The sequence below is a fragment of the Eschrichtius robustus genome, chromosome 9 (genome assembly GCF_028021215.1).
Source record: "Eschrichtius robustus isolate mEscRob2 chromosome 9, mEscRob2.pri, whole genome shotgun sequence".
Taxonomy (NCBI): domain Eukaryota; kingdom Metazoa; phylum Chordata; class Mammalia; order Artiodactyla; family Eschrichtiidae; genus Eschrichtius; species Eschrichtius robustus.
This window is the reverse complement of record NC_090832.1, coordinates 8083018-8108939: the sequence shown is the minus strand read 5'-3', so window position 1 is coordinate 8108939 and position 25922 is coordinate 8083018. Positions and strand designations below refer to the sequence as shown.

The 25922-nt window shown below is 38.5% G+C and overlaps 2 protein-coding genes across 6 annotated transcripts in view; one reads left to right on the top strand and one right to left on the bottom strand.

Annotated features, from left to right (window-relative positions):
- The window catches only part of SOD2 (superoxide dismutase 2), a 35576-nt gene extending 35276 nt beyond the window's left edge, over positions 1-300 (bottom strand). Inside the window, exon 1 of the mRNA XM_068551582.1 lies at positions 200-300. The gene's annotated coding sequence lies outside the window, so the exon portion shown is untranslated. The remainder of the gene's footprint in view (positions 1-199) is intronic.
- WTAP (WT1 associated protein) lies at positions 131-25922 on the top strand. Of its 5 annotated transcripts, none has more exons than XM_068551578.1 (8): positions 131-409; positions 7009-7046; positions 9841-9896; positions 13152-13210; positions 14252-14379; positions 17921-18099; positions 23069-23223; positions 24653-25922. In XM_068551578.1, exons 2-8 carry the CDS (start codon positions 7017-7019, stop codon positions 25234-25236), a joined length of 1191 nt encoding a protein of 396 aa, XP_068407679.1. In that variant the 5' UTR covers positions 131-409; positions 7009-7016; the 3' UTR covers positions 25237-25922. The 5 variants fall into 5 exon arrangements, with proteins under 5 accessions (XP_068407679.1, XP_068407678.1, XP_068407677.1 ...); XM_068551577.1 differs by having other exon boundaries at positions 131-413; XM_068551576.1 differs by lacking the exon at positions 131-409 and adding an exon at positions 545-707.

The window sequence follows — 25922 nt, the reverse complement described above, 5'->3', positions numbered from 1 at the left end:
CTTAGGTTGCACCTTGCCGCCAGCGCGCGGAAGCATCACAGATGGGTGCTGTACCGAGGAATGGCCAATCACGCGCCGCCTTCGCCCAGATTCCTCCGCCAGAGGCCGCGCCGCAGCCGCAGGTGGCCCGGCGAGCGCGTCCACCCGGCGCCGCCAATCGCGACCCCCGCCGCCCTTCCCGTGATGCCCCGCGGCTGACCTGCGACCTCGCGGCTCACCACTCCCTGCGGCCCGCTTCTCTCCCCGCCCCCGCCGAGCTCGCAGCGCTCCGGCGGCCGCGGGGCGTGCCACCAGGCGCAGCTCCTCCTTTAGCTACTCGAGGCCCTCAGCGGGCGCCCTCCCTTCGCCTTTCCTCCCCGCGGCTGGGCCCGGCGGGCGGGAAGCTGTGGCCGCGTCCGTGAGACAACTGGTCGGTGAGTGGGCCGGGCGCTAACATGGCGGGGCGGAGAAGCGGGCGGGCGCCGGCGGCGGCGCGGGGCGGGGCGGCGGGAGGAGCGGGAAGGGGGTGGGGCGACGGGACCTCGCTTCCTCCCTCAGCGCCATTTTGTGGCAGCGAGACCTGCAAATAAAGGGGAGAGCCGGGGCTGTGGCGGTAGGAGGAGCGCGGGGGCCGGCGGCAGCGGGGTCGGGCGGCCAGGGCAGCGACCGGGCAGCGCGGAGTCAGCCTATGTGACTGGGCGGCGCCGGCGCGGCCTCCGTCAGGAGAGGTAGGTGCGGGCCGCCCGCCGGAGCGGCGGCGAGGACCTCGGGGTCCCCAGGGCTGAGGCGCGGCCGCCCGGCCCGGGAAGGGGCAGACGGAGCACAGGGGGCGACTCGTGGTTCCCGGGCCCGCCGGCCTTCCGTTATCCGCGCCGCCTTTCCGCCTGCAGGGACACTTCCGCCACCCCGAGGCCATTTTACCTCAGTCCTCAGGGTCTCGGGGGCGAGGTGGGCGCTCCCGTGGGGCGGGCGACACCCGGAGGCCGCCCCCTCGGTGCGCGTCCAGTCCCCGCCCCGGTGTCGCCGGCTCCCACCTCGGCCGGAGCGCGAGGACTGGCGGCACGAACGAGTTCAGCAGGGGAAGGAAAGCACCGTTCGTTGACCACATCTCACGTCGCGCAGTAGCTTAATATTGCAGCTGCGTTGTCTTGTAGACTTCCATTTTTAAATGATGGCATGCGTTCTGAATTAAAAGAGAAAAATTATTTATTGAATTAGAGGTTTTCGTGAAATTTTCGAGTCTCACCTCGGATCCCTGTAAGGCTGTTAGTAATTTTTTAAACCATATTTTACTAGTCAGTAGGGAGCACATAGTGGAAAAGTCCAAGTTTGTTTTGATGAAGTCAGTTGGATATCTGATCCCAGAGGACTGTGTTAAAATCCTTAATAACCGTGTTTATAAAGCAAGAAACGATTCTTTTGCCGGAGATTAAAAAAGATAGAAAAATACTTTCATGATCAGGTTACAGTCCTGAGTTGTCTTATCTAGTTTTCCTTCTCAGAATTTAGTTAATTCCATTGTTGAGGAAGGTAAGTGGAAGTCACGCGTCTGTCACTACAAGTTCTACCGGGTTGTTTTTTTTTTTTTTAATTGAAGTATAGTCGATTTACAATGTTGTTAGTTTCAGGTGTACAACAAAGTGATTACCGGGTTTTTTATTTAAAAACTTTGACCATTAAGATTTCTATGACAGATAAACATGTTGTAGACACTTAAAACCCCATAAAAAGCTACCGTGAAAATCTTTTCAAGATGCTTAAATGTTATATATGTATACATGCCATTTAGTAGCATCTGATTAGGCAAGTTGGGGAAAGAAATTGCGGTCCATTAGAAATTGGGGAAGAAATTGGGGCTTGTGATAAAGATGAGGTTAAATTTCAAGGGTTTGGGTGGCTGTATTCCTAGAGTGCGTTCAGATTCTACGTTATCTTAAGCAGATAGCTATAGCTAAGAGATCAGTATTTTCACTTCTCAGTGGCGGAACTTAGGCAAACTACCTAAATTTCTAACTCCCAAAGGACAAAAGTACTGATAAAAGTGTATCCCAGGCACTGCTATTTTTTACTTAGCTCGTCTGATTTATAGAACTTCATAATATATAGCTTTCCTGATTGAATTTTGAGTATTTGTCAGAAATGAGTTGGTATAATACAGAAAATCCATAGCAGCCTTGTGGCATGGAGATGAGAGTTGTAATAATTGTATTTGTACAGTACGTTACAGCTTTCAGAGCCCGTTACACTCTTGTATGTATGTATAGGTGTAATATAGAATCCCCTTGAAAATATTCTTTGTTTAGAGGTCTTGATCATTTTCATTCAATTGTACATTATCTTGCTCTTGAAAAAAAATATTTTTCTTGCTCTTAAAAATTTTCTGTTGGATCCTTTTGCAAAGCAAGATGTAGATAGTATTTGGTTTTATTCTTGTTTTTATTACCTCCCATTTTTCTGCATCCAAGTGTTTTCTATTACTAAGCTTATTAGAGCAAAACTTTTCAATATTCCTGTAACAGTATATCCCATTAGATGTTAAGGCGGTGCATCAGGCTAGACTCAGTGCTATAAATAAACATTCTCAACTCTTGAAAACGTAGTTGGTGGAGTTTAATCTTTCCTAAATACACATTAAAATTCTCTTTTATGTTAATGTTAGTATTTTATTTGAAATATCTTTTGTCTGTATAGTATCTTTGTGGCACTTAAAACATAGACCTTTGTAGCACTTTGTGGGGCAGGCAAAATTGGTATCCTCTTTTTGCTGATTTGGAGACTGCAATCTAGAGAAAGTGACTTACTCAAGATCACATGACTGATACATAGTCAAGAAAAGTTGGTCTTCCAATTCCTAACAAGTACACTTCTACTACAGTGCCTAGACTAATACAGTGTCAGATTATTAGTTTTTTACGTTTAGTTGTGATTAGTTTCAGCAAGGTACATGATTTCTTACTGAAGTTGTGTTGGCTGGTACTTGCTTCTCTGTTAAGGGAGAACTGAGTTGCATAACTTGGGATCATAATGCTAAGAGCCAGGGAAGTACTGGGATCTGGGATGCTAGGCACCTAGCCAACCAAAACTGAACTCTCCATCATAAGCTGTTTCTCAGTGTAAAGGCATCAAGAGTAGATGGTGGTTCTGACAGTCTAAACTTAAGAGCTGTATTACCTCTGAATTATCCACATGGATAACAAAACTTTACGTAAAACCATGTTCTAGCCAATCCTCTTAAACTTGCTAAAAGGTAGCCAAATTGGTCAATTTTTGCTTTTTTTCTATTTTGCTTTTCTGCATTCTCTAGCTAAGCTTGATCATTATTGAGGATGGAGGAGTGGGAGAATTATCTATCTTCATCAGTTACCAACTTTTGTCCTAACCCCCCCCCCCCATTTTTTAGTAAGTAGCTGTTTTAATCTGAGTTAATCACCTAATGATTCATAACCCTTTTCATCATCTGGAAAATGTGATAAAGATGAGGTTATTCCATTGTTAGTTAGATAAAGATGAGGTTAGTTAGTTAGTTAGTCCTGGAAACTAACTTCAACTTTAAAAGTTGTGGTTATTAAATAAGTGATTCATAGCACTGGGTATATATTCATTTTTTCCCTTCAAGACTGAGGGTTCAACTCCAAATGATATTTCAGTCATTCTGTTTTTCTGATATGAGAATAGCTTGTTCTAAGAACCTGGACTATCCATTGTCTTTATGAATGTAGAATTAACTTTAGATGGTATTGTGCTTGTCAGTTGTGCTAAAAAAAAATTGCCTTGGGAGTAATAAATTTCACAGCACATGTGCAGTGAGAGAGTCAGAATTGAGAACCAGGTTCTATTTTGATTAAATAGTTGAATGTTGATGCTTTCAAATTTTAAGCCTGTTTCTAATTTGCCTTTTGCCACACTGTCCATTTAACTGTTGTGGCATATCATGGAATCTCAAGCAAAGATTGACTTTTCATCAGCAAAAGATAAGGGAGGAATTTCTTACTAAATGCTTATGTTTTGATTTCCCAAGTCACATATTCCATAACGTGTGGAGTGACTTGTGATTGAGAGTCAACATGTGAAACGCAAACATATATACAAAACCTGTATTTATCCCTGACTTACATTACAAATTTAAACATCTATTTTTATAAAGAAAATGTAGATATTCTTTAAGCAATGTGTAATTAGAATCTACCCAGCATCAAGCTTTTTAAAAGGAAGGAGAACATAAGCCAGTGTTAAAAATGTAAATAACTTGCTGTTTAGAATTCTGAAAATTGGGGGTCACCAAGAATTCTGCAGTGGGGCTTAGAGACAAAAACAGGAGCGGGACTCCCCTGATGGTCCAGTGGGTAGGACTCCGGGCTCCCTATGCAGGGGGCCAGGGTTCGATCCCTGCTCGGGGGAACTAGATCCCACATGCCACAACTAAGAAGCCCTCATGCTGCATGTGGCATTATTTCATTCTTTTTTATGGCTGAGTAGTATTCCATTGTGTATATGTACAACATGCACAGTTTTGAGATGGGAAGCCTTTAGAAGGATTTAACCAGAAGGCTGACATATAGGTACACATTTACATACTATTTAAGTATGTTAAGAGTTCAAATGGCTCAGATTTTCTTGTACCTTTTTAATACGTTATTAGTATGTTACTGATATTTACCTACTATTTAGCATTGGACAAATGGGAAGTTCAAAGGAAATGTTAAACTTGAGTTGTGGATTCCAAGAGGTTGCAGTCTAGTGGAGTGAATACACATTAAAACCATTTTAAAATAGAAGTAGTCAGCCCTCTGGAGATAAACATGGTGAGAGTTTGTTTCCAAATGCTTGGATTCACTCTAGAGTCACGTTAGGATAGTTAGTCACTAAGCAGCTGTCTGTAACTTGCAACAGAGATTATAAACTGGGTGATAAGGGGCCTAAAGTAGGCAGGGGCCAATTCAGAGAAAAAGAATACCGATTTTTAAATCGTAGAAATATGGCCATGTCTTCATAGGTATTGGTTGGGCATAGAGACTTGATCAACTCCATCAGCCCAGAAACAAATGATAAATGCTCAGGTTTTTGTTTTACATCCAATGATAAGACTATCAAAGAGGGAAGAATTAAGCCAGTTAATTTATGATATGATCAATGTATAATTTTTTTCCTTAAAATGTACTGATTTCTTCAACTCGGTGTACCTAATCTGAAAATCAGGGTTTAATGACAGTATGATTAGAATATTTGAATTGGGATTGTATGTAATATAAAAAATGGTCTTGAAAATCATCTTCTTTTGAGGAATCGCAGATATTCACTAAGAAGTCAAGTAGCTTTTAAAACTCAGTTTTACACTGTAAATTCTTTGATTAAGTTATTTTTGTGTATAATTGACATGTTATTTTCAGGTGTACAACATAGTGATTGATGTTTATATACATTGCAAGAGGATCACCACATAAATCTAGTTACCATCTGTCACTATACGTAGTTACAAAACTTTTTTTCTTGTGATGAAGATTTTGACTCTTTCAGCAGCTTTCAAATCTACATAATATGGTATTATTAACTATAGTCACTGTGCTGTACATTATATCTCCGTGACTTATTTACTGGCTACTTATTTGTTTGGAGTTTGTAGTAAGTATGGGTAGGTAAAATAAACTAAAAAGAAAGTTTAAGATGTAAGGGAACATTTATGACTTTGCTGCTAGAAAGGATACCTAGGAATAACTTTAAATTAGCTTCTTTTTGTTAAATTTGAATATTAGGAAATAGCACAAGTATTTTCAGTAAGCATAATAAAGTTAATGAGAGTATTTCTGTCATTAATCTTTTTCAACAGGATTAAGTGAATTTTATGTAAATTTATAAAAGAAGCTAATTTTAAGATACAAATTATTCTGTGACATGAAGTTAAATAATGTAGGGATATTCTTATTAAGGTGTAAATACCTTCATACCTGCATTGTGTAGTGATGAATTATCATGAGGATGATAGATTTGACCTTACTATAACAATGTTAATTCTGTAAAAGGAAAGGCTTAGCAACAGGTATTACCCTTCCTCTATCTTTTCAACAAGATGCCTGAGGCCAGTATCGGACTTCAGCACAAACCTATTACTTCTGCTGCCAGATTTGTCTTTCACAGGGCAGTTGTAAGAATGCATTGAAAAATTGTATTTCTTCGGGACTTCCCTGGTGGTCCAATGGTTAATTATATTTCTTTCAATCCTTTGTGGCAACATTACAAAGAATGACCAACTTTTTTTTAAGAGAGTTTTAAAAAATAACCTAATAACAATAGCAATGTAAGATGTTAACAAAGGAGAAACTGGGTGCAGAGTGTATTGGAACCCTGTAATATCTTTGCAGCCTTTCTGTAAATCTAAAACTAGTTTAAGAGGTATATATTTTTTTTCACATCTTTATCAGAGTATAAATGCTTTACAATGTTGTTAGTTTCTGCTGTACAACAGAGTGAATCAGCTATATGTATACATTTTATCCCCATATCCCCTCCCTCTTGAGCGTCCCTCCCACCCTCCCTCTTGAGCATCCCTCTAGGTGGTCACAAAGCACCGAGCTGATCTCCCTGTGCTATGCGGCTGCTTCCCGCTAGCCATCCATTTTACATTTGGTAGTGTATATATATCAGTGCTACTTTCTTACTTCATCCCAGCTCCCCCCCACCCCACCCCACCCCGTGCTCTCAAGTCTGTTCCCTACGTCTGCGTCTTTATTCCTGCCCTGCCACTAGGTTCATCAGTACCGCTTTTTTAAATTCCATATATATGTGTTAGCATACGGTATTTGTTTTTCTTTCTGACTTACTTCACTCTGTATGACAGATTCTAGGTCCATCCACTTCACTGCAAATAACTCAATTTCATTCCTAAAAGGTTTATTTTAATTTAAAAGAATAACCTAATGATTTCGTCATAACTGAGTTCAGTAATAAATTCGTTTGAAAAAGCCAGTATTGTTTTCTTTCTACCTTAACTGGAAGAAAATCAGTTGACTTTCCTCTCTTTACTCCTTTTTCTAGGATTCAAGATGACCAACGAGGAACCTCTTCCTAAAAAGGTTTGTTTTTTCAGCAGTTTCTAAGCACTTTTTTTGACTAATAGAGTTGAAGGGACTATCCATATTGTTTGCTTGTTTACTCCCTTGTCTTATATTAATAATAGCATCATGGGTGTATAATGTGTGAGAAATTGTACCTAATACGTAATATATTTTTAGAATATTTTCAGCCTTTGGAAAACTTTTGTAATAATGAGATCCCCATGGTCAACTTGTAGCCTTTATCATATGAATAGTCCCAGCTATGTAACTACAAATAATGTCAAACTAAGAGATTATTTTACAAGATCCTATAAGTTACTTATTTTCTTTTTTTTCCTAACTTAAGTCCATTTGGTTGTAATGCAGAACCACTTCCATATTTTTCAAAAGTGTTACAGCTAGTTGGTTCTTAGATTCTACCATTTCCTCTGAAGTTTTATTTTCTAGTCTCATTTTCCCCATTTCATCTTCAGTTTAGTCACTATGACGCACACACAAAAGAGGTTACAAAAGAATAACAGTTTCTAAGAGGTATTTATAATCCAGTTGGGAGAGTAGGGTTATGTGCTTATTAACCAGTGAATATTTAAGTGGACAATTTAAATAGTAAATGTTACGGAAATTTCTGTTCTAAGTTTTGGGGTCAAGTGCTTTAACAATCTTGAGAAATACTGGGTGCTTTTTGTTAGGCTTTTAATATATTCTGGTATAATGATTTTCCCCTTTCTGTTTTCTGATAGTAACGTTACTGGTAAATGCTACAATTTGAAGCATTTTTATAAAGAAAAATGTTTTAATATCTTTTAAGGGAAATTAATAAGACTTAATTTTATATTAAAGTAGGAAAGGTACCTCAGCTTTACAATCTTCTTTTGGTATAGAGAAAACATTTCATATTTCTCAATTTGCAAAGCAATTTCATCTCATTAGAATATTATGCCCATTTTAAAGAACTTTTTATTTTGAAATAATTACTGATTCATAGGAAGTTGTAAAGAAATGTACAGGGAGGGGGCTTCCCTGGTGGTGCAGTGGTTAAGAATCTGCCTGCCAATGCAGGGGACATGGGTTCGAGCCCTGGTCCGGGAAGATCCCACATGCCGCGGAACAACTAAGCCCATGCGCCACAGCTACTGAGCCTGCGCTCTAGAGCTTGCGAGCTACAAGTACTGAGCCCATGTGCCACAACTACTGAAGCCTGTGCACCTAGAGCCCATGCTCTGCCACAAGAGAAGCCACCGCAATAAGCCTGCGCACCACAAGGAAGAGTAGCCCCTGCTCGCCGCAACTAGAGAAAGCCCGCGCGCTGCAACGAAAACCCAATGCAGCCAACAAAAAAGGGCTTCCCTGGTGGCGCAGTGGTTAAGAATCCGTCTGTCAGTGCAGAGGACATGGGTTCAAGCCCTGGTCCAGGAAGGTCCCACGTGCTGCAGAGCAACTAAGCCCGTGCACCACAACTACTGAACCTGCACTCTAGGGCCCACGAGCCACAACTACTGAGCCCTCGTGCCACTACTGAAGCCTGCACGCCTAGAGTCTGTGCTCTGCAACAAGAGAAGCCACCACAATGAGAAGCCAGCGTACCGAAACGAAGAGTAGCCCCGGCTCGCTGCAACTAGAGAAAGCCCACGCGCAGCAACAAAGGCCCAACGCAGCCAAAAATAAAATAAATAAATTAAAAAAAAAACTTTATAAAAAAAGAAATGTATAGGGAGGTTCTGTGCACTCTTCACCCAGCCTCCTTCAGCGTTAACATCTTGCATAACTGTCAGACATCTTGCATAAGAATATCAAAACCAGGAACTTGACATTGGTACAATCCACAGAGCATATTCAGATTTCCCTGGTTATGTGTGCATTCTCTGTGTGGCTCTATGCAGTGTTATCACTTGTAACTTAATGTAAACAGCACCACAACCAAAATAGTTACCTGAACCATTACCACAAGTCTTTCTTATGCCATTTTTTATAGCCACATCCATCCTCTCCCACTCCATTCTTAACCCCTGGCAAGCACTAATCAGTTCTTCATTTCTAAAATTATGCTATTTCACAAATGTCGTATATGTGAAATTATGCTGTATTGTTGCATATGTCAGTTGTCTGTTTCTTGTATTGCTGTATTTCATAGTATCATGGTTTACTATTCACCTGTTGAAAGACATCTGGGTAGTTTCCAGTTTTTGGCTATTACAAATAAAGCTGCTGTGAGCATTTGTGTACAAGTTTCTGTGTGAAAATAAATTTTCATTTCTTTGGAATATGTGCTTAAGAGTGCAACTGTTGAGTTGTATGGAACATCCATTTTTAGTTTTAAAAGGATTCGCCAAACTATTTTCCAGAGCAGCTGTACCATTTTACTTTCTCACCAGCAATGTATGAAGGCTCAGTTTTTCTGCATCTTCACTCAGTGTTTGGTGTTACCACTATTTTTTTATTTAGCCATTCTAATAGGGTGTAATGATAGCTCATTGGGTTTTAATTTGCATTTTCCTAATAATGATACCTGTTTTAAAGATAACAAATAGTCCACCTTTTAAAAACTTCATTCCAAAAAATAAGATTTTTTTTTAAAAAACGTCTTAGTATGTACTGAGCCATTTAAGTTTCAGACATTTCAGTACAGGCTTCCTTTTGGGAGGAGCTTTGTGTGTCTTTGGTAAAAAGAGGGGATTCCTAATAACAAACCAGCAGTTGAGGGATTAAAAGTTTGATCCTATCTTCATAAAAATAAGAATATAAGTGCCAGTGGTGGTTAATATTTAAAACTTTTAGAAAGAGCACTTAGTTTGTATCATAATTCTCTTTATAGGTTCGACTGAGTGAAACAGACTTCAAAGTTATGGCACGAGATGAATTAATTCTCAGGTAAAATGTTCTTTTACCAAATAAAAATCTTTCTATAGAACATGATGTTGTGATTCTGTACTATAGTGTTTATCTTAATGTGAGGTTTTGTTTTTAATGTTAATACATCCTCAAATCATTTAATATATTTTTTGAACCTTTTTCCTATGGCCTGTTTCTTCATTATATAAACATTGGGGAAAGCATAACACTTTAAAGAACTAAAGCACTAGCTTGGGTAACTTCTAGACTGATAGGTAACCTGAATTTTTTTCTTGTAGAGGGCAAATATTCAGAACTTTAACTTGAAAAGCATTTGTACTTCATATGTATAACTTGCTATGGGGAAAGACCCTGCTCTCAGGAAGCTTTCAGTTTACCAAATGAATAGACTTGTTTTGATGTAGTTAATTTTTTTACTTTTCTGCATAACATATGGAAAAGTTGTACTCCTTAAGGATATTCTTCTCGTTGTGGAAGAAATATATTATTTACTGGTGAAGCAAAGTTACTCTTTCTCATAACTGTGACCTTGGTCAACTCATTTAACTTTATATCTTTCATTTTATTATCTGCAAGTTAAAGCAGTTGGATTAAATTACTTTTAAAGATGACTTCCAGCTCTGAATTTCTGTGGTTATCTTAAAATGCCTTACTAAAGCAGATTGTCAAGTACAGCATTATATTACTCATTTTTCAAATGTAAGAAATCAGAAAATGGGATCACGCATGTTTTGTATTTTATAACTTAAATATATTCTTTTTGCATTTTATCACTATGGTAAGTTTTTTACGAGGTAACTTTTAGATCAAAATAAAATGAATGTTTTTCAGGGCAACCTGCAAGTTCACTGAACTTTTTCCTCTAGAAATTTCAAGGAATTTTTACTTGAGGAACTGAGTAAATTTAACAGAGTGGAAGTTGGGGAGAGAAAAGGTGGTTTTATGAGAGGGAAACACAGATGACATGCTCCATTGTTTCCTAGAGCCTGATAATTTCCCACCCTTGTTGACTTAACTAGCTACTCTATTGCAGACATGCTCTTTATTTTCCTTTACTGTAATCTCATGCATAGAACAGTTTTTCTATTGCATACCTTCATTTTCCTGCACATAAAATTTAAATACTTAGTATTTTAAAATACTCTTGCCCTTCCCTGCTGATGTAGACGCTTGTGGTATACTAACGCTCGTGTTGATGTTCTCTTTGTACCTCTGATATGGTACACTCCTTGCCTTTTATCCTTTCTTAGATAATTCCTCTGGTTAGTATGTGTCGTTTCTTGATTTAACTGTTGGGGGAGAAATCGGTACTATAATCTTAGTTTAAAAATCAGGAACAATTTTTTATGTTAAGTTACCTTTAAGGTTTTTAAAATCGTGCAATTTATATTCTTGAGGTCAGTTGAATTTCTTTATTTAGGGACTTCTCATTTATGACTTTTAAGTAGGTTTTTTCCTCATTAATTCTTTTTGTGATTTTAAATTAACTGCTAGTTAGTCTTTTTTTTTCCTACTTGATGAGGATGTTTGGTTTGAGCTTTTATATATATATATATATATATATATATATTTTTTTTTTTTTTTAATTTATTTAAGGCTGTGTTGGGTCTTTGTTGCTGCACCTGGGCTTTCTCTAGTTGTGGCGAGCGGGGCCTACTCTTCATTGGGGTGCGCGGGCTTCTCATTGCAGTGGCTTCTCTTGTTGTGGAGCACGGGCTTTAGGCACTCGGGCTTCAGTAGTTGTGGCTCGCGGGCTGTAGAGCGCAGGCTCAGTAGTTGTGGTGCACAGGCTTAGTTGCCCTGCGGCATGTGGGATCTTCCCAGACCAGGGCTCGAACGCACATCCCCTGCATTGGCAGGTGGATTCTTAACCACTGCGTCACCAGGGAAGTCCCTGAGCTTTTATATTTCTCATTTCCTCTAAAATAAATAGTTCTTACATAATCTCCACAAAACATCTTTATTCATCCCAAAACGTTGAATGAACTCCTTTTTGTGTCCTAGGTTGTAGAGGCCGTAAAAATGAGCATGCCCTTGGCCTAGTCTTTATGTAGAATGGATTAGCTTGATATTATGGAATATTTTTGTTCATTGTGTTGTAATGTTAATAAATCTCATAGCAAACTTGTCTAAGGTTTTAAGATTATAAAAATATTTTCTAAAATCAAAGTAAATTTTAATGAGCTGTAACTGAAGAGCACTTTGAAAACAGCTCTTCAGTAAGCAAGGTGGCAGACAGCTTACTTTCTAGGAGCAGTTGCTTACACGTAAGACTGGGGGAAGTTCGTTATCTGCAGTAATTACCAAGAGCAGCTAATATGGCCTGTATTTTGAGGGTAGAGGAATATAATGAAGAAAGGTCCTGATGGCATATGGCACATATGGAAGTTGTTTCTGCTAATTAGATATGCTTTTGAAAAATAGTATGTTCTCTTCCCCCCCCCTTTTTTTTTTTTTTTACTTTGAGAGACTCACATGGTATTTTCACTTAAGAGCCGAGATAACCTTCAGTCCCTTAAAATCAGGCACTTAAAAAAAATTTTTTTTAATTTAATTTTATTGATTTTTGGCTGCGTTGGGTCTTCGTTGCTGTGCACGGGCTTTTTTCTAGTTGCGGCGAGCAGCAGCTGCTCTTGGTTGCGGTGGGCAGCCTTCTCATTGCAGTGGCTTCTCTTGTTGCAGAGCACGGGCTCTAGGCACGGAGGCTTCAGTAATTGTGGCACGTGGGCTCTGGAGTGTGGGCTCAGTAGTTGTGGCACACGGGCTTAGTTGCTCCGCAGCATGTGGGGTCTTCCCGGAGCAGGGCTCGAACCCATGTCCTCTGCATTCGGATTCTTAACCACTGCACCACCAGGGAAGTCCCTAGGCATGTTTTTTAAATGCCTTTTGTTTGAGGTGGACAGCATATCTGAAAAGTAGTGTTAAGTTTTTCACTCAGCTTCCATAATCCAGGCAACATGCTGAACATCAGTGATACAAAGTCCTGTATGGTGTGTGATCTGACCCACGGGAACACTGCTTGGTATATTCTCAGCAGGGAACACTTTTCTCTGTGTTTCCATTTACCTAACTCTTGTAAGTTGAGAAGGAATAATTTTGAAGTGACTTATTTATTATGGGTTAAACTAGATTTATAGTTATCTCAAAATGGAAGAGACATTAAAATTCATGCAGTGGAATTCTCAGTATTAAAGCTTATGGATGTGGTTTTCTAGTATATTTAATAAAAGCAATTTAAACATAACAACTAATATGGATTTATTTTTGTACTAGGTGGAAACAATATGAAGCATATGTGCAAGCTTTGGAGGGCAAGTACACAGATCTTAACTGTAAGTTTAAGTTTTAGCTTCCTAAAGACTATGTGACTATTGCCTTTTAGATTGTTATAAGCACAGGATAACTGGTTTTACTAAGTAATTTTTATTCAAGCATTTTATTGAGGAACTCTGTCCAGGCACTGTGTTGGGTGCTAAGAAATAGGTGAATGAGACATGCTCTCTCTTCTTGAAGAGTTCGCAGTCATTGGAGAAGACCAACCTGCAATAATCTTATAATAGCACCTCTCTTTTAACTGAACTACAAAGTTCTAAGAGAGCATAGATAGGGAAATTCACAGCTACTTGAAACTTTCTTTGATGTGTCCCTTCCACAGAGAAATTTCAAGTGAAGCATGAGTTATTACTCTAGAAGAGAGAAGCAACCAGTATTAAATTTGTGATAGCTTAAATTGTAACAATAGGATATAACTATGTACTTATGGATTTTTCAACATCTGCTAAAAATAATACAACAAAGTTTATCATTTCAGACTAATTTAGTCTTTGTCACTTTTCACTGAGTTAGAGTACTATTTGTGAGTATAAAAACCAGTACACTTTCCCAAGTTCAGAAAGCTTAATATCCTAAAGTCTCAATTATTGTATGATTATAGTATAATCCATAGAAGTTGTGAACATTATGAAAGCTTAAAGTAATAATTGTCTCTGCAGTTATGGGCATGTTTATATTGAATAGGTTAAAAACGGTACTAATCAGGACTTTGTGAATACTTCATAGTATAAACAAATGGAAATAAATGAAGTTTCCTGGTGTTTGTTGGTAACAGATTAGACCATAACAACGTAATCCCGTCTAGCATTAAGTGGCTGTGGACCCGTAAAACAGCACTAACTCCTGAAAGAGCACTCATGATCAGAAACAAATTTCATTGTTACAAAAGCATTGATAGAATAGAAAGTAAAGACTTAAACTTTTTACCTTGGTTTTTATCATTGTTCAAAGGCAATCAGAACTTTCTTTTGGTTAGTTCAGTTTGATCTTGAAATTATATTTCATGATGTTGGGGTTTTTTTTTTTCCTTTAATCATCAGCTAATGATGTAACTGGCTTAAGGGAATCTGAAGAAAAACTAAAGCAACAACAGCAAGAGTCTGCACGCAGGGAAAACATTCTTGTAATGCGACTAGCAACCAAGGAGCAAGAGATGCAAGAGTGTACTGTAAGTATTTCACATGTTTTAAAGTCTTTTTGAGGAATTGGGGTTTGGATCACATTATGACTTGTATTCATTCACATTAAGCTAATTTTGTATACTTAATACGAATTATAGATGCACATTTTGTTAAGGTAGAAATGCTTTGAGCTTAAATGTGCTAAATGTAAAATTTTGATAGATAACCTTTCATCATTGGATTTTAAAGTAATTTTTCTGTGGCCAAGAAGTCAAAAATCTTAAGTTATTCTCTGAAATCTCCATGATTTATAAGAATTAGTATATTGGTTCAGATATCTTTAAGTGATATCTGAGGGTATAAGCAGCGTTTACTCTTTACTAAGCAAGCCGTCTGATTAGTTTCTCCTCTGCTGTCTTTACCCCTTTCTGCATAAAGTTATTTTTCTTAGTATCATCAACTTCTACCATGTCTTTTAATTCTTAATCTTTCATTTGTACTATTTGCCATGTCTACATAGATCTGAAATCTAATGGTATATTTGATCCTTTAGCTCTGGGATTGAATTTAGAGTCAGTTTTATGCTGTCTTTGACAGTCTTAGCCCTTTCTTTTAATGTTTGTATGTGTCAGTTATATAAAATAGGGGCAGCTCTATTCCTGTTGTTTCTAATCTTTTTTTTTTTTTTTTTTTTTTTTTTTTTCCTTTCTTTTGTTTTGTTGTTTTTGGGCTGCACTGCGCGGCTTGCGAGATCTTAGTTTCCTGACCAGGAATCAAACCCAGGCCCCTGCCGTGAAAGTGCTGAGTCCTAACCTCTGGACCGCCAGGGAATTCCCTGTTGTTTCTCATCTGAAAAGCTGAAATTTTCCTGAATTTTTTTGTGTAATCTCCATTTGATAGTTATTAAAATCTAATGCATAAGGCAATATTCTGGTCACTGGAGACTAATCATCTGTGGGGCACAGTTCTGTTTCTTCTCTCACCAGTAAGATGTTCTTTCGGGCTTAATCACAACCCTTATTCTGCTTGTGCAGACGCTGTCTGTTGTCCACATTTCCACAAAAGTCTTTAGTCCCTTTTCCTTCACTTTTTCTTCGCTGTGCGGCATGTGGAACCTTAGTTCCCCGACCAGGGACCGAACCCGGGTCCCCTGTGCCCTGCGTTGGGAGTGCGGGGTCTTCACCACTGGCCTTCCAGGGAAGTCCCCTTCACTTTTTCAGAATGACTTCTTTACCTGTTAAAGAGTAGCTTCTGTTATTTTCTCTATCGTCTCACCACTCCTTTTGTTTCTGCCAATTTAGTTTCCATCTGCACTGCCACTGATATTTTTTCTGTAAAGTCACTAATGAATGTATTAGGAAATTTCTCTTTCTCAGCACTCATATGCCTTTACTTTCCCTAACTTCAACTATTGACCATTCCCACCTTTGGCTTTTTTTTTTTTTTTTAACCTAGATACTTGGTTCCAAGAAGTCGTAACAACATTTTGAATATAGGGTTTTTGTTTTTGTTCTCCTTTTTTTATAACACCCACCCATCCCATTCGATTGTTTTTTTCTCTTAGGATTTTCACGTCTAATGGCGTGAGTAGTACTTCTCAAGTGCCTAGTCTCAAAACCATTGAATCCTTTTTTGTGTGATACTTGGGACTCTAGGTTCTACCATTTACTCATTAATAGTTTTAGGTTTCCCTGTTAACGTGGCACTGTGCCAGATGCTTACAGATGCAGAGGATGAATCTGACCTTCAGAGTGCTAGCAGCTGGTAGAGTGTGAATAGATGGTGCCGATGATAATGTCTCATAAAACCAGTGCCTCTTGATTTCTTTCTGTCTCTTGAATCCTATTCTTGACATCCTAGTCCAGATACTCCTTAGCAGTTGCCTAGATCGTGTGTGCTGTTGACTCACCTCAGTGATGCCACAGCCGTCCCATATAACACTAGCAGCTTCGATCATCTTATGCCTGATCAGGGCCTTTGGTGATGCCTCATCACCCTTTTGCCATCTCAGCCTATATTTAGGATTGGTTTCACGTAGAACCGAACTTTTCCCAGCCACAGTTTTTTACAGCGCTTCTCTGCACAGGCCAGCCGAAGAACTCAAACTGCCCTTTCAGTTGGAACACAGCGAAGTTTTGCAGAGAGGGCAGCAGGAGCAAACACAGGGACATGGCAAGCGTATGTGTAGCAGATGAGGGCCGTTCACTTCGTAATCTAAATACTGGTAACTGTGTTAGTGTGAGAGAGGCAGTGTTTCCTTTAGTGATAGCGGTACGTGGTATATGTTACATGGCATGCTTTATTCCTGTTAGATTACCTCGGCGGCCGGCGTTACGGTGAATAAATGGGTGCACTTTCTGGTTTAAAACGAGTTGCTTTTACAATTCCTCAAGCTGAAAGAGGGAAAACTAGTTCTGTTTGCTCAGTGAAATGCTAGTTAAATATACCCTAGTATATTTGTGTCTTGTATGGTAGAAATTAGCTGCTTAGGAAGAGTGAGTTTCAGCCCTCGTTAAGGGTTCGCGTGGAGCAGGGTCGTGAACCAGGTCTACTTTGGGTGTGAAGGAAGTGATGCCTTCAGTGCCGATAAACTGTATCCCGTCCGTTAGAAAGGGACGTTTCGTGTGCTGGGAAACTGTACAACCAGAGTTGAAGCTGAAGGTTTCATATGTAAGTAGAGGGATTTGGTATGGTGGAAAAAGCCCTCGATTGGGAGTCAGGAGGCTTGAGAACGAGAATTCTCGTCTTAGTACTGGCACTGAACTAACCGCCCTTGCCCGGACAGTTAGTTGGCTTAGTCAGTCTCTCAGAAGTAAGCAGTTTGGACCAGGTCGGTCACCTTCCAGCCTTACAGTGCTGTGATTCAAACCTGCTTGGAGGGGAAGAGAATGAATATGTGCGTAATTTTGGGTTACGGTGCCCTTTATAAAGCTGTAATGCCAACTCGTGTAAATGTGTAAGTGCTATACGTTTTGAAATTTAGAAATGCAAAGATGTTTTAAATTATAATCTTGTACCTGGTGTATTTTTAGGGAACTTGTACATAGACTGATTTCCCATAAGCACAGATTTACTTTCCATAAGTCATATTTTAAACTTTGCTTTTTTCCCCCAGTGGGCATCAGCATTTTTAGTAAATATAACAGTGATTGATTGATTGATTGATTTTGTGCTGTTTCGGTTGCCAGCGTGTTAGTCTCCTCATATTTGAAGTTTCCAAACACGGAGTGCAATCAAATGGCCTTTACCTCCTACATGGATAACCTTAAACAGTTTCGTGGGGTTTTTTTTTTTTTTCCTTCTTTTTTGGCTGCGCAGCTTGCGGGATCTTAGTTCCCTGACCAGGGATCGAAGCCAGGCCCTGGCAGTGAGAGCACTGACTCTCAACCACTAGACCCTCCTGACCAGGGAATTCCCAAATAGTTGTTTTTAGTTTGTAATTTTTTTAGAGGACTTTATGATCAAGGGGGGAAAGGACTTAACAAGCAAGTTGGTAAACCCAGTGAATGAAAGGGAGTTTATCTCATCTTCTTAGGTATGTTTCTTTTGATTTGGTAGTAATTGGGGTTTTTTTTTTGCTTTGCACAGACTCAAATCCAGTACCTCAAGCAAGTCCAGCAGCCTAGCGTTGCCCAACTGAGATCAACAATGGTAGACCCAGCGATCAACTTGTTTTTCCTAAAAATGAAAGGTGAACTGGAACAGACTAAAGACAAACTGGAACAAGCCCAAAATGAACTGAGTGCCTGGAAGTTTACGCCTGATAGGTAAACAAATCATACTCCCCAGTCAAGACTTCCCTGACAGTCCCACTACGAGAAAGCTGTGGTGGGACAGCCGAGTACTCGTTTCCACACCAAGACTCAGACTTCTTGAGCCAAAAAGCCACATTCTTACACTGTCCAGCTTGTAATGGTTAATGTAAAACTTACCAGATGAACCTTGTGTTTCAGCTTTTTTCTCTTCCCCCTCCCCTTGCTTCAGAGGCCTGATGGCGTCGGACTATTCCGAAGAAGTGGCCACCTCCGAAAAATTCCCCTTCTAGAACGTGTAGACACTTGAGAAATGTTTCTGTTTGAAGAAAATAGAGGGAGAAACAGAAGTCTTAAGTCTGTGGCACACTGTGTCTTCAGACAGTTTGGAGGAATGAAAACCTAGAGATTTAAAATCATGAATTGAACATGTAAAATTCCAGTAAATGTAAAGACGGAATATGCATCGCTCTTAACCTTGAGCATAGTGACTTAGAGACACTGTATATCAGTTTTGCCAATAAGACTGTGGACTTCGTGATTGTTGTTGAACTTCTGGGTCGAACTCAAATGAGGTGAATTTTGCCTTTAAAGGGTTTATTTGCTAAGAACCAACTTAATAGTCATGAGAGAATCAAATAATAGATGTCAGTACAAGTAGTTCATATATTTAACCATTTAGTTTGGGGCTCCGTATTACTTGATGGAGCCTTAAATCAATGTGGTTTTACTCAATGGTTTGTTCTTTGAATGGTTGCTAATACTGTAGATAATCTTACTGAGGACTGTACAAATAATGAAGGTGTGGTATCAAACTTCAGGTCTAAACTGTTTGAAGCATTATAAACATTCATTTCACAACCAGATTGTATAAGGATATTAGCTGTGACGAGACTCACTGCGTTATTTTTTTCAGTAGTGAAATTTATTAAATCCCCATTCCATTCAACAGGCACATGTTGAAAGAGCATTGTCGTTGGTGTTAGTGGGGGAATGTGTTCCTTCATTGTATTTGGGCCTTTTGTATTGCACTCTTGATATTAAATTAAATGTGCCTTGAAATAGTTGGTTTTTTTTTTGGTTTGTTTCGGTTTTGTTTTGTTTTTTAAGTTCAAGGATTACTATGATGATTTTGTTGTACTTCTAACATTTTGGTTTTGGGGGGGGGGGCTGTGAGAGCAGATTGATTTCGAAAAAATTGTTGCTGTGCTCTTCAAAGTGAAGGAAAAGGCTCTGTGTCTCATTTTTTAAAGACCTGCTTTTTTTCCAGCTGGTATCATAAAAGACAAGGAGACTTGACACTTGTTGCTTTTTGACACCTTGTCCCAGGATATTGCAGTAGACATTAATGTGGGACAGCTTCACAGGGTGCCTGCCAGAAGATTGGGGACAGAATGTATTGGAACTGTGGGCTGGCCTAAGTGAGACATTTTGTGAATTGGAGAAAAAAATATATATATAGTGATCATTTCTAGCAAATTCATTTGATCATTTAGATAAAAGAGGCATTATTTTCTTCATGCTTCCATCCAATCCTGGAGGTGAATTTTTTCGTCAGATCATTCTGTAAGTCACCAATTCGAATTTTCACTTGGTGATAATGGAGTCTAAGATGAGTGGAAGATAAATGTTCCAGATTGCCCCAACGTTTTAAGTGCAGTTTTAACAAGGGTGACTTAAGTTCTCTCTTAATCATTCAAATCAATTGTAAGTATCTTGTATGTGTGTGCTTTAGGGAACTGGTTGTGGGGCAGAGGGTGGGCTGGAGAAGTGGTTTGTGTGACTTCACGGCAAGAAGTCGCTTCTAAAATTCTCACTGCTTGTGGGGGTTGGAGGGTAAGTAACCAAGTCTGTTTGAAATTGGCTTATTGTGCCCGAATTAAGGCTTTTGTGTCTATTGTTATGCCATTTAAGATCACAGTAGAGAAGGCCTATGTATTCTTGGTAGTTCAGGAAATAATTCGTAAAAGGTATCATTAACGTGTACTCAAATTTAGCCAAGCATCTTTCTTTGCCACTTAGGTAACAGTCACCTTGACGTGGGTTTTTTCTTTCTTCTTACTGTTAAAAAAATTTTTTTAATTAATAAGGTAACACATGCTAATGTATAAAATTGAAACAGTGTAAAGAAAAGTGGAGGTGAAAAGTGAGTTTTACTCCTGGGTGTGACCTTGCCCTTCCCTGTTGTATTCCCCGGGAGTAGTAACCACTTTTAAATTTCTTGGGTATCGTCAAGATAATTTGTATGCATATACGGTAATTATATATATATATATAGATTTTAAACAAAGGTGACATACATGTATACATACATACAGATGATTTGTACCAGGGCTTTCCCAACCCCACCCCACTTTATCCTTGGGCATTTTCCATTTTTTACTATATTTAAATTACTTACCATTTTTAATGGTTATATAATATTTTCATTGTATTAGTGAATCATAATTTATTTTAATTACCTATAAATGGGTTTTTATTTTGTAAAAAGTAGGCTATAAGCCAGAGTTCATCGGGTGGTATAAATACATCACTAATTTGAAACAAGTAGTCCTCAGTCAATGCTCTGTCTGGAATAATTCAAATAGAATGGGTTGTGTGGGTTTTGTTTTGTTTTCTACTTTTTTATTCTGTTTTAATTTTAAGAGAGAAAGATCTCATGAATTATGTTGTCCACTTTAGTTAAAATATCTCATACATGTGACAGTGCGTATATTTAGAGTAGTTAGAGGGATATATTGCAGTGTTTTGACAGTTTTCAGTTTGCATTTAAACATTTAGGTACTTGTGTGTACACCTCTTCAGAATACCCTGTCTCCCTTCCCCTTGATAACAAAGCAGCGTGCAGTGTCCATTCTTTTTTATAAATCATTCTCTTAAGTTATTTCCTATTATATTTTCTTTGTGGGTTGTTAGATTTTTTTTTGTAAAATTATTCCAAAGACAAGTTACTTGTAATTGGATTCTTACCATCTTTTGTGATATGATGAACACAACACAAATTTTACATGACATAGTAAAATGACGTAAAGTTACAGAATGTTTAAAGAACAGCAGTTTTGTGAAGTTTTGTTTTAAAGTGATCACTAATTTTAGAAGTGGTAGGATTATTTTAGAACAGGCATTTATTTATAAAAAGGCATGACTTCATAAATGAAATATTTTTTGCATTAGAATTTGTGATACTTTATATGAGGTTAAGTCGGGTCACAAATTAATGTATTGATTTTACAATTGTCTGTGTTTTTAAAAATTCATATAAAAGATTTCTCAGGTTGGTAAACACCGATGCCGTATACTTTGCAAGAAAGCAGTGTTGTGGGAGCATAGGCAGTAAAGTGGAAGGAATGCCCCTGTCTTAGATGATGGTGCGTGTTTCTTATTCCTCATTTGATTTCTAAACTCTTGTTCAGTAGAGGCTAAAGTCTGAGGGTGCTTATAGGAAACGGGGGATATCTGGAGCTATAATAACAATGAACAGAAATATCAGCTAATAAAGTTGCAGTGTAGAGAAAAAACCCTTATTACCACATGCTAACTCATGGTTTTCATCTGAGGCTCCTTTGCGCAGTGGTACCCCAGGTTTTACCAGAGATTTGTGTAAGGAAAATGTATTAAAAACTTTTGCTTGAATCATACTGGGTAAGAACATGTGCTATGGATAAAAGAACCTTGCAACACTGAGCCAAAGAATGAGAATCATTTACAAGGTGCTCCCGTTTTAAAACATTTTAAAAGTGTGTGTACAGCAATTGCAAAAATGCAATCAAAAGCCCCAGTAACAGTGTCTCAATAAAACTTCACTGCTTTTCTTTAGCCTCATTAATAACAGAAATAATGACTTTTAAAGAGTTTCTAATTTAAGTACATAATTGTGATGTTACCTTTGAAACTTGGATAGGGACAGTTTGATATTCTTGTGATGGAGTAAAGTTCAGAGTGACCTTATTGGTTAAAAAATTTTTTTGCTGACACTTTCTATTTTCTTCTTTTAATTCCTTTAATAGGGCTTTCATTTGCCTGATACACTACTTCAAATTCATCTCATCCTTAATAGTAATACAGAGGATGAACATTGATTGCATTTTTGCAGTTGCTGTGTATATGCACGTAGGTCTATATAGTACATTGCACTAGCACTTGGTAACTAATTTGTTGAAAGTATGGCACTCCTAATTTGGCAGACACTTACATATTTGCATTATTTATGATAAGTAACGCCAACCTTATTTTTGTGTCCTAAGGGTAATCTTTTCAACATGGATGAAATCTTCACCACATACCAATATTAAAATTTCAAAAACTTTCAGTTTAAGACAGCTCAAAAGTATATATATCATATGAAATTAAATGAGGGATTGGTGAATAGGAATAGTCTTAAGGCTTTTTAAAAACAGTTACTGAACAGGCCTCACTTAATGCAGTAAATAAACATTCTTGTGAGAACTGCCTATTAAGAGGCATCCTTAAAAATGCTGATCTAGCAGGAATAAATATACTCTCATTCATTTATATATTTATAGGTGCGGATTTTTATATATTAGGTATTTTAAAGACGTTTACATTGTGGTTGATGTTGCGTTTACCCTTTCAAGAACTTTTCTGTTCCATAAAGCTAAGTACCTTAGTGTTTTACTAATACTGGTATATCTAAAATGTGTGTTAATTAATTGGCCTGTTTCTATTTCAAATTATAATTTGGGGTAAAAATAGATTTCAGAATCAGTTATTAATAGAAACAAAAAGTGGCCATTTAGGTACTTTTTCTTTAGGTTTTTTTAATTTTTGCTGCTGTATTGGCAAAATACTGCAATGTACAAGATGGATGTGTTCCAAAAAGAAGATGGTAATTGTAGGGAGGCATCTGCTGTGACATAGTGTCATGTTCTGTACGTGTTACATCTATCGTCGTAATAATCGCAAGCAAAGAAGGTTGTAGAGAGTTTTGTCTTCATTTTGTGATGAATGGCTCTTTCCTTTACAGCCAAACAGGCAAAAAGTTAATGGCGAAGTGTCGAATGCTTATCCAGGAGAATCAAGAGCTTGGAAGGCAGCTGTCCCAGGGACGTATTGCACAACTTGAAGCAGAATTGGCTTTACAGAAGAAATATAGTGAGGAGCTTAAAAGCAGTCAGGATGGTAAGGGGTTTTTTGAAAAGTTTGGTTAACTTTGCACTGGCTCTAAAATACTGCCAGGCATGAGTATTATAGATGAGAGTCTGTATATGCTCATCTCTGCCAATGGTTCTATAAAATTATAAGTGAAATATTTCCAGTTGAGTCAGCAAACAAAGCCATTTAATCTTAGCGGTCCCCTCACCCCCTGAATTGTTTACTGTGCAAATTTCATAAGAAGTTTTTGTTTTTTAGGGGTGGGATTTGGCAAAAGATAGAAAGGCTGTTGTATTACTAAGGCATTATGTAGCTATATAAATTTATATTCAGTGCTTAAAAGAGGGAATATCTTCATTTAACCGATTTCTGTAAGTGTAAATCTTGAAAGTATTTGGCTATTTCCAGGGATCTGAAAATACATATAACTGATTGTGGAAATTCCCTGGCGGTCCAGTGGTTAGGGCTCGGCGCTTTCACTGCTGGGGCCGGGTTTGATCCCTGGTCAGGTAACTTAAGTCCCTGCAAGCCGCACCGCATGGCCAAAAATAGAAAATAATAAATAAATAAAAGTATATAGTTGATTTTACCTTTTAAGATCCTATTTAGTGAATAAGATGTAACAGTTCTTTGCTAAGACAAATGGAACTTAATTGTCAGCTGCCATCTCTTTTTTTGTTGGGCAAGTATAGTTTCATCCATGCTGTTTCTCCTTTGTGAGGAAAATTAGTAGTAAGAAAAATACCCAAGCTCTGGAGATTAAATAAATTGCAAATTTGTAGTTAATTGCAAAGAAGGTCGCTAGTCAAGCAATATCTTTAAAACTGCCTTTTCAAAGTGATGGTTCTTAGCTCTCACTATTTGTAAATATAGTAAATAGGAGGTTTTGTATAGTAGTAAAGGAACTCCCCCCCCCACCCCACCCCCAAGGCCTTTTTAGAACTTAATAGACATCCGTATTTTTATCAGTTTTCAAGAGTTATTTTCTCTGAATTTTGTTCTTGGATGAGGGATAATCCTTGGTGACTGCATAGGCTTCTTTGGCGTATTAAGAGTAGAGGACCGCACTTCCCCAGGGGCTAACCTGCTGTGGAGCTGAGACATTGGCTAGGAGGATGAGGTGTAAGGGGCTGGACGTGGGGCCCCGTAGGTCAGCAAACGTGGAACAGATTTTGTGGGTTGTGACCAGTTTTATGTGGCTAGATAGTTTGAATAAATTTCAATTTGGTTGCTTTAATATATTTATTTTAAGCTTTTGCCTTCCTCCCCAAAACAAACTCATTGTTGAATGGCTATTTTAAAATTCCAAGCAAAATTTTAAAGTACTCTTTTGTGATTTTATAATTTTCTTTGTTTACTTAAACATTTACTGATTGCCTGGCTTTGTGCAGGCACTAAGAAATATTTTTAAATATGTTAAAAGAGATTAAAGTAGGTTTGACTCTCCTTTGCACAGAACTGAATGACTTCATCATTCAACTTGACGAAGAAGTAGAGGGTATGCAGAGTACCATTCTAGTTCTTCAGCAACAACTGAAGGAGACGCGCCAGCAGTTGGCTCAGTACCAACAGCAGCAGTCTCAAGCCCCAGGCCCGAGTACCAGCAGGACTACATCTTCTGAGCCTGTAGGACAGGCAGAGGCCACAGGTAAAGACTGCAGTCGTCTGGCCAACGGACCAAGTAATGGCAGTTCCTCCCGGCAGAGGACGTCTGGGTCTGGATTTCATAGGGAGGGGGACACAGCCGAAGATGACTTCCCTTCTCCACCAGGGAATGGTAATAAGGCCTCCAACAGCTCGGAGGAGAGAACTGGCAGAGGAGGTAGTAGTTACGTAAACCAACTCAGTGCGGGGTATGAAAGTGTAGACTCTCCCACGGGCAGTGAAAACTCTCTCACACACCACTCAAATGACACAGACTCCAATCATGACCCTCAAGAGGAGAAAACAGTGAGTGGGAAAGGTAACCGAACTACGGGTTCCCGCCACGTTCAGAATGGCTTGGACTCAAGTGTAAATGTACAGGGTTCAGTTTTGTAAAATTTTTTCCAGCGAATTTTTATACAGTGTCATTTAATTTGGGAGAGGATACTGTCCGGAAAATTAATTCATACTTTTGTCACAATTTGCCTTTTTTGTGGGTGTTTTTTTTTTTTCTTTTTTCCTTTCCCTTTTTCTTTTTTTTTTTTTTTTTTTCTTTTCTTTTTGCTTCAATACCTCTGCCACTTTGGAAATTGTAACAATTACTTTGAATGTTGCTAAAAGGACATTTTGTGTAGGGTCAGGTTATTTTTATATGAGTTAATGTGAAGTTGTAAATGGAAATCTTTCCTTAAAGTGTAACACAATGATGTCTGTTTAAATCTGTGTCTCTCCTAGAACCTGTGCTGTGTTAAGGGCATTCTTCTTCATGCTGTTATTGTACTTAGGCACCATTCAGACTTGTTAGCGTAGATGTGGGTTTATGACTGCCAGGTCTGCCCAGTACAGTAGTTTTATCACTGAAAGTTGGACTTGTTGAAGGAGTCCTATAGTAGTTTCAGTGTTAGATACAGTTTTTTCCACCATACATCTGTGCATTTCCTCTTTAGGTGACTGAATGTTTAAGAAATTTGTGTGCATAGTTACTCAGTTTTTATGAACCGTTGTATCCTGTTAATGCATATTGCTCTGTGACTCCAGTATATCTTACCTGTACTGACCAAACTTAAATAAAGATTTTTATT

Coding starts and splice junctions, on each gene's coding strand:
- WTAP (XM_068551578.1), top strand. CDS start 7,017: ATGACCAACGAGGAACCTCTTCCTAAAAAG. Junction 7,047..9,840: donor AGGAACCTCTTCCTAAAAAG/GTTTGTTTTTTC, acceptor TTCTCTTTATAG/GTTCGACTGAGTGAAACAGA. Junction 13,211..14,251: donor CAAGTACACAGATCTTAACT/GTAAGTTTAAGT, acceptor TTTAATCATCAG/CTAATGATGTAACTGGCTTA.